The 16,174-nt window shown below is 38.9% G+C and overlaps 1 protein-coding gene across 5 annotated transcripts in view; it reads right to left on the reverse strand.

Moving 5' to 3' along the window:
* The window catches only part of LOC116249548 (eIF-2-alpha kinase GCN2), a 41,382-nt gene that overhangs the window by 18,578 nt on the left and 6,630 nt on the right, over positions 1-16,174 (reverse strand). For all 5 annotated transcript variants that reach the window (XR_007573016.1, XM_031622668.2, XM_031622667.2 and 2 more), the window contains 12 exons: positions 15,556-15,660; positions 14,224-14,694; positions 11,484-11,603; positions 11,316-11,399; positions 11,130-11,234; positions 10,923-11,037; positions 7,636-7,753; positions 6,928-6,982; positions 2,140-2,306; positions 1,487-1,677; positions 508-656; positions 160-409 (listed from right to left, as the gene is read on the reverse strand). Coding sequence is in view for 4 of the 5 variants with exons in the window: in XM_031622668.2 (XP_031478528.1) it covers positions 160-409; positions 508-656; positions 1,487-1,677; positions 2,140-2,306; positions 6,928-6,982; positions 7,636-7,753; positions 10,923-11,037; positions 11,130-11,234; positions 11,316-11,399; positions 11,484-11,603; positions 14,224-14,694; positions 15,556-15,660 (1,930 nt within the window). In the remaining variant the exon portion in view is untranslated. The remainder of the gene's footprint in view (positions 1-159; positions 410-507; positions 657-1,486; positions 1,678-2,139; positions 2,307-6,927; positions 6,983-7,635; positions 7,754-10,922; positions 11,038-11,129; positions 11,235-11,315; positions 11,400-11,483; positions 11,604-14,223; positions 14,695-15,555; positions 15,661-16,174) is intronic.

The following is a 16,174-nucleotide window of genomic DNA, read 5'->3' on the forward strand; positions in this document are numbered from 1 at the left end:
AAAATGATATCTTACCAAAAGATATTTTACATAGAAACTAGAACATACAACAACAAATCAGGTAGATATCCACAAAAATTTACAGTCAAATTTCCAGGAAACCAGTTACTGCCATAGCAAATAATAGATGGTAAGTTGTAATTAATGAAAAGAGATGACCTTTTAACCACTCATCCTCCATTCGGGGGGGTAAAGCATCCTGCAAAACTTCCAAAGCAGAAGGTCGGTCAGATGGACTCGAGGCAACCAATCTTTGTAGTAAAACTGCTTGCTCCGGAAATTCGGAAGCCCAAACAGGAGGCAGTTTCCATTTTTGCTTCAGATCTGAAAGAATAACACTCCTTTCCATCACAGTTGCAAAAGGGTGCCAAAGCTCAAAGAAAACGATTCCTAGACTGTACATATCAACCTGCAAGTAATCCAGAATTGACAGAAAATTTCAATCTGATTGTCAACCAAGAGTGAGATAATGCCTAATTATAGCAAAGTCAATGAGGCAATGGCAACCTTCTCATCTATGTGAGGCCAACCCTGCTCAATTTCAGGAGCTGTGTAAAGGTATGTCCCTACTTTACCAGTCCCGTCAAATGAAACTCCGCTGACCTCATTTCCAAATGATGGATCATATTCTGACTGCTCGAACTTCAAGAACTTTGCTGGAATTTAAGGAACAAAGAATTAAGATTGTGCTTCTTAGCCAGAAAAAGTGGTGTTTTTATGCCACAGAAAAGGGAAAAAAAAATGTCAAGAAGACCTGATTTCTTAAAATGAAGAATACAACATTTTTCTAAAGGAACTAATGGACAATGTTCCCATAGCAAATCATCCATGACAAAGACAAAGATGGATGAACCTACGGTGCAGTCAATAATAGCATATAGCATGCCTTCAGCATGGTACCTAGGACAAAAAATACTAGTCATACTAAAGAAGACCAAAAGCTGGTGCCACATTTATAAACGAAACACCAAGTTCTTTGGGGCCCACATCTTGCGAGGGGCTAAGATAAAATCTCATAAAGCTAACAGAAATTCAGATCACTTTGGTCAACAAAGTATAATGATTTCTTACCAACCAGATGCCCATCCAAACAAATACCTGGTTACTGAAGCAGTTCTGATTTATGGTGCAAATGAAAATGGACTGGAACAGAATGCTTTTATTGGTACATAAATGGCTAAAATGCTCCTATATTGCTAGCTCCCTATTTCATTTTGTTATACGACCATGATAACTAGTTGAAAAAAGATCCAATCATTCAGTTAAGGTACAAACAAATTAGAAGTTAAATCACTACCTTTTCATAGTCTAAGGTCATGATGTTTTTCAACTTACGTTTAAGTGCCATGAGTACAAAACTGAACGAACCATTAGGATATAACATTACTGGACTATCCAACCAAAAGAATCATATAAACTGAAGTGCATGTTCCCATTGTGATCATGATGAACAGAACAAGAAGCAACAGAGAAAAAAGCATTATACCTAAGCCAAAGTCCCCAATTTTAATGTCCCCAACTGCACCAAAAAAAATATTATTGGGATTTAGATCACGATGAATGATTCCCTGCCCATGAATGTGGGCCAAGCCTTCAACAATTTGACGAAAGAAATGCCATGCAGATTCCTTGTCAAAATGTTCCTTGTAAGATTCCTCAAAATACTGGCGCAAAGTCCTGAAAAGAAACAAACAGCAAGAAACACTGATAAGTTTCAAGAGAAAGGCATTAAAAACATAAAAACAGAAAATGCAGACGCTTTTTGAGAGTTCAGATCAGAAAAATAACATCCATATGGTGCAACAAACTTGCATTACATGAAAGCAATTATGAAAGGTAGCCAACAAATGAAAGCAAAAATCAGCTCAAAATAAGCAAAGAATACAACATATATACAGACCCTACAGCAGAGCCTTTTTTTTTTCTTTTCGTAAGCAGATTCAGGATCTGGATTCTTTGGATTTGTCCCCGAATTTTTAATAAATTATACATAAATACACATATATGGGTGTGTGCATGTGTGTGTTGGAAAACTAGATCCCGACTACTGAAAAAATATGACAACTGACTTGTATAAGAAAATCAACTAAAGAATAAAAAACAAATAAATTCTTCAATAAAGAATTGACATGGACTTACTTAGGACAATACTCCATCTGTATGTACAAATAAGTAGACAACATATTTTCAGATTCAACAGCATCAGAAGAGCCTGTTCTCCTGTGGCTGCATGTTGATTTCTCAAAAGTCAATGAACCTGTACTTATTTCCTCCGAACTGACACCAACTGAAGTTTCAAACCAGGCCTGAAAGTTGAAATGTTGCTAATGGTTTACAGTTAGGTCACTGCTTAAACATTTATAATATAAATGAAGAAATTAGATCATCAAATAAGGGTGAGTGTGTAACTGTATCATTTAAATGCATGTACACTTGATTTGCATGCAAATGCATAGAGCATAAACTAAGGGGAGAAAAAAATCTATTTCCGGATAATAAAATGTAGAAATCAGAAATTCACACCTACACTGAACTACAAAAATACAAAACATAACTGTAACAAAAGAAGTTTCTAGGCAAAGAAGTTCAATTAACTGTTACATCTCAGACAATTCAATGCAATCAAGAGCACTCAGACAATAAAGAACCAAGATTATGTATCAGCCAACATGTAGATGATCATAGAATCAAAATATGAACAGTTATTGATAAAGTTAAGAGAACTAATCTTTGATTAACCTAGAAAGAATCCCTAACTCCTCTTTATATAGACTAGAGGAGAGGGATAAGTTACAAGAAAGTCATTAAAAGAAACATTATTACACAAGTGCCCTCTCAAGCCTAATACTGAGTATAAACACGTCTTAACACTCCCCCTCAAGTTGGAGCGTATATGTCAAACAAGCTCAACTTGGAACAACAACTTTGGAATGGTCCTCTTGCAAGAGCTTTAGTAAAAATATCAGCAGTTTGCCCTGTAGTTGAAATATGGGAGGTGCTTACAAACCCCTTTTGAATCATGTCTCTGGTATAGTGACAATCTACTTCAACATGCTTGGTTCTCTCATGGAAAGCAGGATTATTAGCAATAAACAGAGCAGCTTTGTTATCACCTAACAATTGCATAGGAAGAGGCACTTCCACAGTAAGATCCAACATCAGAGATCTAACCCACATAACTTCAGCAGTAGCCTGAGCCATAGCTCTATACTCAGATTCTGCACTTGATCTGGCAACCACTGTCTGCTTCTTACTCTTCCATGTAACCAAGTTGGATCCAATAAACACACAAAACCCAGTAGTGGATTTTCTGTCAAGGTGACATCCCGCATAATCAGCATCAACATACACAGATATAGTGAGAGATGTACCATTTTGAAAGAAGAGTCTCATTCCTGGTGAATTTTTCAGATACCTGAGAATCATCATGGCAGCATCCCAATGGACTTTCTTGGGCTTATCCATAAATTGACTCACTCTGCTGACAGCATAGGCAATATCAGGTCGAGTAACAGTGATATATAGGAGCTTCCCAACAATCCCTCTATATTGTCTAGCATCAACATCTTCAGTATCATCATCATACAAGCGAGTATTGATGTCCATGGGTGTAGAGGCAGGTCGACATCCTAGCATACCTGTCTCTTGCAAGACATCAGTAACGTATTTCCTTTGGCACATGATAAGACCCTTCTGATTTCTGGCAAACTCAATACCTAGGAAATAGCGTAGCTCACCAAGATCCTTGGTGACAAAGTGTCGTCCAAGGACGCCCTTGATGTTGGAAATCCCCTGAATATCATCCCCTGTAACAATGATATCATCAACATAGACAAGAACTATCACTGTACCTGTAGAAGTTTTCTTGACAAAAAGGGAATGATCAGCCGAAGAACGTCTGAAGCCCTCATACTCAATATTCTCTGATAATTTTTGAAACCAAGCTCGAGGACTTTGTTTCAGACCATAAATTGCCTTTCTCAATCTACACACTTTCTGACACTCCCCCTCAGCAACAAACCCTGGTGGTTGCTGCATATACACTTCTTCATGTAGGTCACCATACAGAAAGGCATTTTTGACATCAAGCTGTGATAGAGACCAATTCTTGCTGACGGCAACAGCGAGAAGAACCCGTAAAGAAGCATGTCGTGCCACAGGAGAGAAGGTATCATAATAATCAACCCCATAAGTCTGAGTATAGCCTTTTGCAACCAAGCGAGCCTTATATCTCTCAATGCTGCCATCTGCTCTGTACTTAACAGTAAATACCCATCGACAACCAACAATAGCTGCATCAGATGAAGGAGTAACTAGTGTCCAGGTGCCTCTAGACTGAAGGGCATCCATCTCTTCTTGCATAGCTGCGGCCCATTTGGGATCAGAAAGAGCGTCCATAGGAGTCTGTGGAAGAGCTACAGCCGACAGTCCCTTGACAAACTGGCGGTAAGTAGGAGTGAGTCGAGCCATGGACAAATGACCAGAGAGAGGATGCATAGTGCAACTGCGTTTGCCTTTCCTTTGAGCAATAGGCATATCAAGTTCATTAATATGAGGACCAGTAGCATGCTCTGGAGAGTCCCCTGTGGCATCATCACATAAAGAATGGTCAGCAGGATTTGTGTGTTCAGGAAGTACCTTGGGCATGTTGGGTGAAGGCACAGGAGCACAGGGGGCAGGTTGAACAGGTTTAGTGCGACGTTGGTAGATAGCCCCAAAACGCGAAGCAACGGGTTGTGGATAACTCATGAGAGGTAAAGGAAGGTGGACTTCATCACTAAATTCAGGCACCCTTAATTGAGTTCCATTGGGAGAGAAATAAGAGGTGGACTCAAAAAATGTAACATCAGCACTCACATAATATCGACGAGTAGAAGGATCATAACAACGATATCCCTTTTGAGTGCGGGAATAACCAACAAAGATCGTTTTGATAGCCCGAGGGGATAACTTATCTCGCCCAGGACCAAGTAACTGAACAAAGGCAACACATCCAAAAATACGAGGTGCAACAGAAAACAATTCTTTGTCAGGAAAAAGAACAGAGAAAGGAATAAGATCTCCCAACACGGATGACGGCATGCGATTAATAAGATAGCATGCTGTAAGAACAGCATCTCCCCAATAAGAATGGGGAACATGGCTGTGTATGATAATGGTTCTGGCGACATCAAGAATATGGCGGTGTTTTCTTTCAGCAACCCCGTTTTGTTGAGAGGTATAGGCACAAGAAGTTTGGTGAATGATACCCTTATCCCTGAAAAATTGTTCTAAAGAGGAAGCACAGAACTCAAGAGCATTGTCAGAGCGCACAATCTTGACACAAGTATCAAACTGAGTCAGAATTTCATTGATAAAATTTTTGATTACATGACCCGCTTCAGATTTGTGTTTCATAAGAAAAACCCAACTAACACGACTGTAATCATCAACAGCAACAAGATAATACCGATGACCCTGAAGGTCAGGAGTACGACTCGGGCCCCAAACATCAAAATGAAGTAACTCAAACACAGAGTGGCTACTTCTACTAGACCGCGGAGGAAAGGATGACCGATGGTGTTTGCCTAACTGACAAGACTCACATTGAAAAGACGACTTATGAGACAGCTGAGGGAGAACATGCAGCAGTTTCTGAAACGGGAGATGTCCAAAACGTAAATGCCAAGTATAAGCCGAGGATGAGGACGACCCCGACGAGGTAGATCCAGCAAAGGGAAAGGAGTGCACTAGCCTGTAGAGACCTCCCTGTTCACGGCCACTGCCAATCACCCTGCCCGTCAGTATATCCTGAAACACAAGAGAGGAAGAGTCAAATATAGCACGACAATTTAATTCTCTGGTATCTCTCTTCGTTCAGCTCTGCTGTTGCCTCTTCTCGCCGACGGTGAGAAGAAAATCAGCGTGCAGAACCACGGGCAGAGCAGCGGCGGAACAGCGGCGGAGCAGTGTGCAGCGGAGGAGCAGCGTGCAGAGCAGCGGCGGAGCAGCATGCAGCGGAAAGACGCAGAGAGGAAAAATCAGCGTTGAGGCGGCGGCGAAGGCAGACGGGCGGCGGCGGCGCAGGCGGACGGGCGCAGGCAGACGGGCGCAGGCAGACGGGCGGCGGTGGCGCAGGCGGACGGGCGCAGGAGGCACAGGCGGAGGCGGCGCAGGTAGACAATGGGTAGGGCGACGAGGGGCAGCAGGGATGGATCAGGCGGCAATGGACAGGGCGGCAAAGGGCGAGGCGGCAATGGACAGGGCGGCAAAGGGCGGCGGCGGCGACTGACGCCGATGAGGCGGCGGCGGCGACTGACGCCGATGAGGCGGCGGCGACTGACGCCGATGAGGCGGCGGCGGCGCCGCTCAGTCGGCGACAACTCGCTGAGGAGGAGACGGCTGGAGCTCTGATACCATGATAAAGTTAAGAGAACTAATCTTTGATTAACCTAGAAAGAATCCCTAACTCCTCTTTATATAGACTAGAGGAGAGGGATAAGTTACAAGAAAGTCATTAAAAGAAACATTATTACACAAGTGCCCTCTCAAGCCTAATACTGAGTATAAACACGTCTTAACAGTTATTGATATGGATATGAATACTGAGTGATTGTAACCATTCTTATGGAGATTATCAAGATGAAGAATCTAACTAAAAATATGTGAGTTCATTTTAGAGGACTGTTCAAGCTCTATTGTTTGGAGGGATTGGAAATGCTTGGAAATGCACTAGTTAGTCCTTTCTTTTCCCTCCCTCTCCTTCCCTTTCGTCTATATCCAAACACAATTTTTCTTCCATCCCTCTTTAATTAGCGATTCAAACACAACAAATGCACGGGGTGTGAGGGGACTGACATATACACTTGCAACAATGTCTCTCCTAATAAAAGAAGCGAAGGTACCAAAGAGAGAAAAGAAAGAAGCTAATCATAAGAGTTGCCAGACCTGATAATAGCGCACAACATGCTGATGTTGCAAACGTGATAGCGTAGCAACCTCCCTGGAAGGATAGCATAAAAAATCAAGGGATAAGTTAACGGCCCATTTGGTATGGTTTTTTTCATTTTAAATTTATCCATTCATTAAGAATATATAGCAATTACAAACAAATTCCAGGACAACTCTTAGCAGAAAAATTGGAAATCTTCCAAGGGCAATTCTAACAAGAATTTGTGAAGATAAACCTTCAACAAATTGGCCGTGGGAAAAGGATGCCTCACAAAGCAAAACCTAAGCATCTGTGCACTAAAAGGGACTGGCTGGGGCTTCTGCTGGCCCAAAGTGAATTAGCCTGCCCATCAGTCGGTCAAATCAGATCTGTTGTTGCAGATCAAGTTGAAGAAAGCAGGACTGCCAAGAGACAGATTGATAGCTAATACTGGTCCCACTAAGTAAGGCAAGAGAAGCAAGGAACATCCAATTGGTTGTTCTCCTCTCCATTGAAAAGCCTCAGCCTTGGAATTGAAAAATGGGTTATTGATTCATTCTCTGCTTTCATCAAGGTTAATGTCATGGTTCATGAACAATGAAGGACCACTTATTTCTCAATTAGAGTTACACCTTAGTCCACACTAAAATAACTAATGATAATATCACCTTCAAATGTTTCATATGAACGAGTTCGCAAGAAGGTTAAACAGATTTAATGCTCACCTCAAGATTTTGTCATTAACAGATGGTCTCTTATCTTTCACAGGAATCCTTTTTACAGCATATTGACGACCATCCAACTTATTTCTGCATAGTACTACATGACCAAAAGCTCCACGCCCTGCTAAGATGTCGAAATCCCTTGTAAGCAACAAAATTGGTCAACTTTCTTAAAGCTTCATCGTACCATAAAAACCCTGCAGCAACCAGCTGCTTTTTAACAGAAATTAGGACTGCTTAACTGCAAAGTAAATAAACTGAGGGATAAGTTGTAACCAAAATGAAAAAATAACACAAGCTCTTCAAAATGAAGATATTACCTGTTTTAGTTCCTAGAAATAACTTCTACTGGAAAATAAAGCGTGTGATGGGCTAAACTCCAGCAATCATGCATCAGATTTTTTAAATAATTAATTCTGAGCAATATACATATATATATATATATATATGTGTGTGTGTGTGTGTGTGTGTGTGTGTCTTATGTGAATTTACTATGTACTTTTTGCTTGTAATTGAGGAGAAATTTGCTCATTTATCCAAATTACTAATATGCTGTTGGCTTGTCATTGATAGTTACATTTCAGCAGCTGAGATGGAAAAACAACTAGTCTTTCTCCCTTGCTTGACTACATATGCCAACAAACTCCCTGTGTATGTATGCCCCTCTATATCATTCTCCCATGGTGGTTTTCCAGTGCTTTGTTCCTTTATACTCTTGCATAGTGCATTAAGTTTTTTTTTTTTTTCTTGAAAGAACTTCATTTGAACCTTTTGTCTATGGTTCTTTAAGAACCTTTCTTATACAATTTGCAATTCAGTTCACATGTTCACATAGTGTCAAATAGATGTGGGTACAGATAGTCCTCTCTTGAACATTAAAAGCAAAACAAACTTGAAGATGGTATACAGCAAAAGCACAGAACAAAAATCATTTTAAACTACACCCAGTGAGTTCATGAGCTTATGACTCATTTGCAATACTGAACTCAAGTAAATGTCAAGTTGATTTACTAATTGTAAACTACCTTTTACACAACTGATGATTGGATTAAACGAGTCATGCAGTAGAACGCCTGAATTAGCATCCAGCGCAAGCCAAATTCAGGAGCAGCGACTTCCTTAGACAGTCCATGTTGCATAGGTCTCAACAATATGCTCACACTTGATGCAGGATGTTTGAAAAGATATACGAATTTTCTATGCATGCTTACCGTTCCCATTACCAATATTTATCACCAGTGCACTGAACAAGCTTTTGTCCTAGTGCCCAGTATCTATTTCTACTCATGCATGTGCATGCACACACACATATATATAGTAAAGACTTGCCTGGGCTTCCTAGACTTGTGACTTTCCCTACATTTGCAGTTCTTAGGTAACCTGCCATTTATAAATGCCTAGAACATCACCTAAGGCACCTAACCGCACAACAACCTAGGCTCTTTTTCTTGAACAACCAAAATTTGTGCTTTCTTTCTTATTCTTCTTTGAGACAGATTTTTTCCTTCTTGTCTTTGTGGCTTTGTGCAGTTTTTTCACTTTTTTCATTATTGCATGTGATTTTGCTGTGAAAGTGTATGTATGTGTTCACATGTGTGCATTCATGCACACATATTGTTATAGTCACACATACTATTATACATTCATGCACACTTATAATCGCACATACAGCTGTACTACTGAACATTTTTATGTTCTTTTAATTTTAAGTTCTTAACCCGCAAATACATGTAATATCTTCTGAATAAATTTTGCTTGCTTATTAGCTTTAGGTGCTACTTAGAAACACCAAGGTGGTAAATGCATCCAAAGTGGAGTTTATATTGTATTTTCAGAATAAGATTTAGGTACTTACTAAGCCCTATTGCAGTTGAATAAGTTTATCTGTAAAGCTTAGATGGACTAAGAGAGAAATTCGATTTCAAGTTTTACCTTGTTCAAGCAGAGTTTCTAACACCCAATCAGGCATGTGTAAACATAACAAGACGGCCTTAGGACTTCCCTGGTTGCACGTCTAGATAGGCCTAGTCTGGAAGCTCGTCAACTGAGAGCAAGGATTTTCGGATGTACCCGATTCTGTGATAACACTGAGCTGGAGCAGCTGGAGGCTTGATGATGATACCCAATATGTGATCACTTGTTAGGATAATAAAATATTTGGCCTTTTGACTCATGAACTACTTTTTATTATTATTTGAGAAGGATGAAAACTCTGACTACATTATTTAAGTAAAGTGTCATTTGGTCTGATTAGCTGTGACAAGCCCAAGTGTTCCTTTTAATGAAAAAAAAAAAGGTAAAGAGCTTTAGGGTCATTATATTTTTTTTATCATGTCCTATGAGAGAGGAATGCGAAGTTGCAATGATTATTATTCGTGGTCAGTTCCATGAATATTTGAGTCATAGTTGTCAGAAATCATTGCAGTAGTAGCTGTAATAGGTGTCTGAGCTGTAAGAAGGAATCATGTGTTTTGTTGCATACCTAAATCAATCAAAAAAAATATTGAGACATTTCATTTCTTATCTTACAGAATTTGAAAATCGATCATTTTCCATATATAACAGGGAGTGATTCCATCATCGATAAGCGAAAAGAAGAGACAGAAGGGATTTTTAAATCCATAGAAGTTCATTTTTTTTATCATGTTCTACTTAGAAAAAGACATGTATGAGGTTATTTTAGACCTTTACATATTCTTTAAAAGAAAGAAATCAATGGTTTAAGTTGCTTAAATGTTTGACAATGAACAACTAAAACACCTTTTACTAAACTGGATCTAAAGTATATTTCTTCATAAATAACAACTGAATAACAAATAATAAAGATCAGATTGAACAAAAACCCTTTATTATTGTACTTCCGTAATTTTATACATCCGCAAGGGCCTAACCAAAACAACTTTTGTTCCAACATGTGTGCATGTGTGCAGGCACACATAAAATGAGTGGCATTCAGGTACACATGACCAAAACAAATCTGACAGATGCAGGTCTACATCACCAAAACAAATGAGACAATTTAAGACAGCTAAAGGTGACACTAACAAGAAAATTTACCTGGTTTCTTCAAGTGCTTATCCAAATACTGTACATATATTTAGATTAACTATATTGAGAAACTACTCGTTTTCTAATTCCAAAACAGAAGACCATGATTAGAGCATTTGAAATATGAAGCCCTGTGGTCTGGGCTTGAGGTAGGATCATGTGACCTCAGATCATAACAAGGAAAGGAACCTTGCAAAATAATGGTGTATTTGCATCATGTAATAAATAACTTGAAAGGTTACCTAGTGAGCGAATTTCCTCAAAATCACTCAGATAGCGAGAGGCAGGTGTTGATGTAGGTCCTTTTCCATCTGGAACAGGAACAGAGGACCAGAAGAAAGAAGTTGCAGGAGCATCCTAGACAACAAAACAAAAAGGTAAAAGGTTAGTGCATATGTGGTGTCAGCATTAGTTGGCCTAGACATGCTGAATGGCATTAGAGAAAATACATGAGATCTTTCGCTGTCCATGTAGTGGTGAAAAACACGATGAAAAGCCTTGTCAAAGAGCATTGGCTTTTTGGTCGCTAAATCTTTTGCCCATTCTGGAAGAATCTGGTCCAAGTAAATAGTAAGTGACACATAAAGGATAAAGGATAAAAGAATGCGAGCATGAGCAGTTGGCAGGTGACATACCCCTAAAGAGGACAACTCAGAAGCAATTTCAGGCAATGAATATGAGGATTGATTTGAAGAGCAGACAAGACGTAGTAGATGCACCTAATGAGCAAAGATACTAACCTTGTAAACAAGACAAGTTAGCTATAGAGGTGGAAATGAAAGAAGAAAAAACAAGAATTATACCATGACCAGATCCTTCACTGCCTCAGAAGTTTGATCATGTAGTTCAGAATCTAAAGAGTCCAACAGCTCATGATCTGAATCACTATTTTGATTCAGTTTTCTCTCATCAAGAAAAAGCTTCTACAGGAAAGAAAACATAGTGCTTCAGGAAAAAAGAAACTGTGGCAATCTTCTAAATTGATGCAAACATCCAAAGAAAATCTTCATCAGGAAAGAAATTTTAAGATATATCTTGTATTTCTTCAGAAAAGTGGTGGCAACCATCAGTAAAGTTTTGATCATCACAGTGATGCAACAGCTTTCCTATACGAGCAACGTCATAAGTTTGCCTTGCTCAAATGAGATTTTAGCAGTTGCAATGACCCAGCCCAAAAGCTAACCCGAATGTTCATTATGCAACTGATGTATCTCAACCTGGGCCATAGTAATGACTTTTTGCACCCAAAAAGCTACAAACTAAGACACAAGATTAGACGAACCTTAGGTAGATAAAGCACTCAAGATTTCTTAAAATCTTAGATACAGGACTAGTCCTCCCCATACATTAGATGATAGTCTATATCATAGGGATGCATGATACAGGTACAGTTATGTGTATAAGGTAAAATATGTTTTCACAAAAGAAATTTAACTGTAAAAAAAGTAAGATAAAATAGAAAAGAATAAAGATTGCCCCATCCCATTTGATGGATGAGTAAGGAGTCCATTTCCCCAACATGTGTCCATGAGATTGGATTGAGGAGACTAACCCCCTCCCCTCTTTGTCTTCCTTTGTTTGGCAAAGAGAAGACAGAGGCACGGTCATCCTATCATGCCTCATGCGCCCGCAGCCCCCCCCACCCCCCCCAAAAAAAAAAAAAAAAAAAAAAAAACCACCCCTCTCTCTCTCAAGCCTTCCTGTGGCCAAGAGAGAGAAAAGGCAAGATAATCCAGCCACATGCTGCCAAAGTACTGCCACCGCTTGCTAAAGAACCTTGAGAAAGAGAAACAGAGAGAGAGAGAGAGATTGGGGAAAGTCCAAAAAAAAACATGGGGAAGCTCATTCTTTTTTTCACTTTTACATCAAAATCTTGGATGCACCATGGTCTTTCACCAAGTCTGACTCGCATTGGCTCAAATTGGATGTGACTAACTGCTCCTGATTTATAGACCAATGCCTTTTCAGATGCACCAATGCTGCACCTGCATATGAACTATTTGAAGTGCATGTTATGCCCTTATAGGCATATCCATGTTACTCAAGTTACAACTTGCCTCCTTAAAGAACATGCATTTTCACATATTTCGCCTTAAATTTAAGCATTGGACATCGTTAAGGTACCAACTGCCGTGACCAACACAAAACTGAACCAAGGACCTGGTTTGATAGATCCCACACTACCAACCATCTTGCTGCCGGTTGTGAGACACAAAAAGGATATGAACCAAGATTCAAGTTGTATAAAACAAAAATATGCAAGGCCTCAAGATTTCTCAGTCTTAAATACAGGTCAATTTTCAAGTTTCTCTTCTTCAGCATGTTGTACTTTTTCTTAACAAAACTATATTAATCCAGCCCAAAATAGACACAAGTTTTTGACCTGATGAATTATGACCTGCCTACAGCTGCTTTCTCTTGCACCCAAAAAGTTGAACTACAATGCAATATTCTATAAGGCACAGGCATATAAGACCTTTAAGATTTTTCAAATCTTAGTCGGAGAACTATTCCTGAATCCTTCCCATGTAATGGAATGACAAAGCAGTCACTTTCAATCAAGAAGACTCATAAAGATTATGAATAATTCATGGTACTTGCTACATTACGAGATCACTTTGACAACCTTGGAGGTGGGAATCATTGACACAACCATATCTATCTATTGGTTGCAACTTGCAAACCGAACCGTCAAGGTTATTTAATAACATACAACTAGATCAGCAATAATAGTAGACTAACTAGCATATGAATATGAATCATCCATTCCCATGTCCTGCTACCTGAGAAAAAGGAGAGGATCAACTACAATCCATTAGTGAGCAGATAATAGGATACATGGACCAAATCAAACTTTATTGTTTATTCCCTGTTGCAGGATTAAGCAAAATATGTGGTCACAACAAAAGTGTTGCTTATATTTTGTGTATATTTGGTGGCAGTCGGAGAGGGAGATGAGCTGGAAGATTAAGATAACCTTGGTTTTGTACAGGAATGATATCATAACATGTTCCCTGGGAGGATTTTAAAAAGAAAAAAGAGGGAGTTACAAGGCTAACAAAGAATTCACTACAAGGACAACCAGTATTTTGGACTAATCAGTTTGCAATAGCAAAGCAAACTGGGCAGACGTAGATCAAAGTCAGACAACGCTGCTGAGCATGAAGCAAAATAAAATGAAAGCGCATGAAAGCTTTGAATTTTAAGCACCATTTCAATGTTCAGAACCATGAAATCATGCTTAAATCTAACAGACAGAAGCAAAAACAGAATTTGTTTGTTGATCAGAGAGGCGGATCAAGACGACTGAAAATGAAATTATTGATCTCAACACTAAAAGGAACACATCTAGAGTCCACAGAAATAGTCAAACCAATCAATTTAACACCAGATCAAAAAGGTTGGGATGAATTTCATGCAAGGGAAAAGCAAGGATGATTCCCTTCATTAAGAAAATGATATCACTAGGCTAAGCAAAATTAGCACAATAAATAGTGAAACATTAACAGGACAATATATATCTAGAGAACCATAGGATATTACCTTCAATGTGTCATCCACATCAGACCAGTAACTTTCACCACCTGTAGATTCTGATGCCAATGGGGTGTCCAGAGATCTAGCAGACATGCTCTTATTTTCATCTTCACTTGCTTCATCAACAGGCTCCAAATTGTTAACAACTTGCGGTTTGGAACAGAAAGAGTTTTGCAAGAAATTTTTCTCAACAAGCATATGACTAATATCTGGGTTATTGGAAGAATGGACATGTTTATCATTTTGTGCTTCTCTACTTGTTCCAGCAGCAAGTGTTCGGCATTGAGAAAATGGAGCATTTTTTTCATGAACATTATACAATGCAGTATCTCCATCCCAAGACTGACTTTCCCCATACAAATCACTGAAGAGGTCAAACATGCAATAGAATTCTCCAGTAGAATCTGTCTTCTCTGAAGAAAATGTACCATCGGCATGTTGCTTTTCTCCTTTCTTGTCCCCCTCATATAGTGAAACCTAAAGTATACAACCCAATATCAACAGTCAAACATTAAACAAACCCAGAAAGTTATGCATCAATCTCTTTAGAAAGATCTTCGCATTTGAGCAAATGATAGTTTGGGAAATTAACATTTGGTTTCCAGATCAGTATAGCTAGTCTATAAATATTTGGTGCCTACATTCATACAAAAAAGAGCACTAATCTTATGGCATCATTTTCCAGAAACCACAGAGAACACTTATTTATTCGTTTGTTTGTCTGTTTGTTGCCTGATAAAGTAAGAAATACTCCCTCGTCAAGTAGTTCAAGTTTTACTGTAAATGGAGAACTGATATGAAAACCAAGTTACTAAATCACTATTCATATACCACCAATACAATGTGATATACGAGATTACACTCTAAGGTGTATTAGATTTCTCAAGAGAACATTTTCCATTGTACAGGTCCACTTCCATTTGCCGACAATCTAAGCTCTGGGTACTTGGAAAAGGAAACACATTTACCTACATGCAGCTAAAACAGTGGCAGAGCTAAGAAAATTTCATGTTGGGGTTGGGGGTGTGAACTATGTTTTACAAAATTTTTAAAGGGGCCAAATTAACATTTTTTTAAATTATAACAAGTTTTTATATTCCAAAATCTCAAACCAGTCCAGCTTGGCTCCACCCCTGCAGCTAAAGTGAAAAATAATGTATCATATATGTAACTGCAAAAGAAGATCTCAAATGGAAAATTTTCATGTCTTCCTATCATAAAAGAAATAATGCAACAAAGGTGGCATACAACCATGACAAAACCCTTAAGCAAACATGATTAGATATGCTTGTCCTGGACGGAACAGCTCTGTAGTAAAAATTAAGTTTGACAGTGTACCACTTCATGGGACTGTTTGTCAGATACAAGGCCAGTCAAGAATTCCTGTGCAGCTTCCACAAGATTGAAAATCATTACACGCCCTTCCCGAGCATTAACGTTTGCCTGAGTACGTATTCAATACTAGAATGAGTTTAAATAACAAAAACCAGAGGGTAGGCCTACCAAAATATGCACAGGATAAGCAATATACTGAAAAATGAAAGCATAAAAAGTACATGAATGCAAATGATGCAGCAATAATCAAATTAGAAGCAGATATACAGTTGCACAATAACTACCAATTAGGCATAATCAACAGTGCAGATCAGCCCCAATACCCAATCTGAACCAAACCTGCCTAGTCAGATTGTATATAAAAAATTAAACCCACTTAGATAACCAGGTCAGGTCTTGTATCACGCAGCCAGGTACAGGCAGTGTTAAAGTTCTGATATGATTTTTGTTCAATTACAAATAAGATGGACTCCAGGTTTTGAAGACTTGAACCAAGAAGCTCAAACCAAATACACCTTGAATTGGTGAACTTTAACCACCTAGCAGGAGCACTCTTCCTCTGATACCAATGGAAGCTTATATTTCTCTCAAAGTTGCTTTTTAGCTTCAGTTTTGTTATAAT

Source organism: Nymphaea colorata, chromosome 3 (assembly GCF_008831285.2).
Source record: "Nymphaea colorata isolate Beijing-Zhang1983 chromosome 3, ASM883128v2, whole genome shotgun sequence".
NCBI lineage: Eukaryota > Viridiplantae > Streptophyta > Magnoliopsida > Nymphaeales > Nymphaeaceae > Nymphaea > Nymphaea colorata.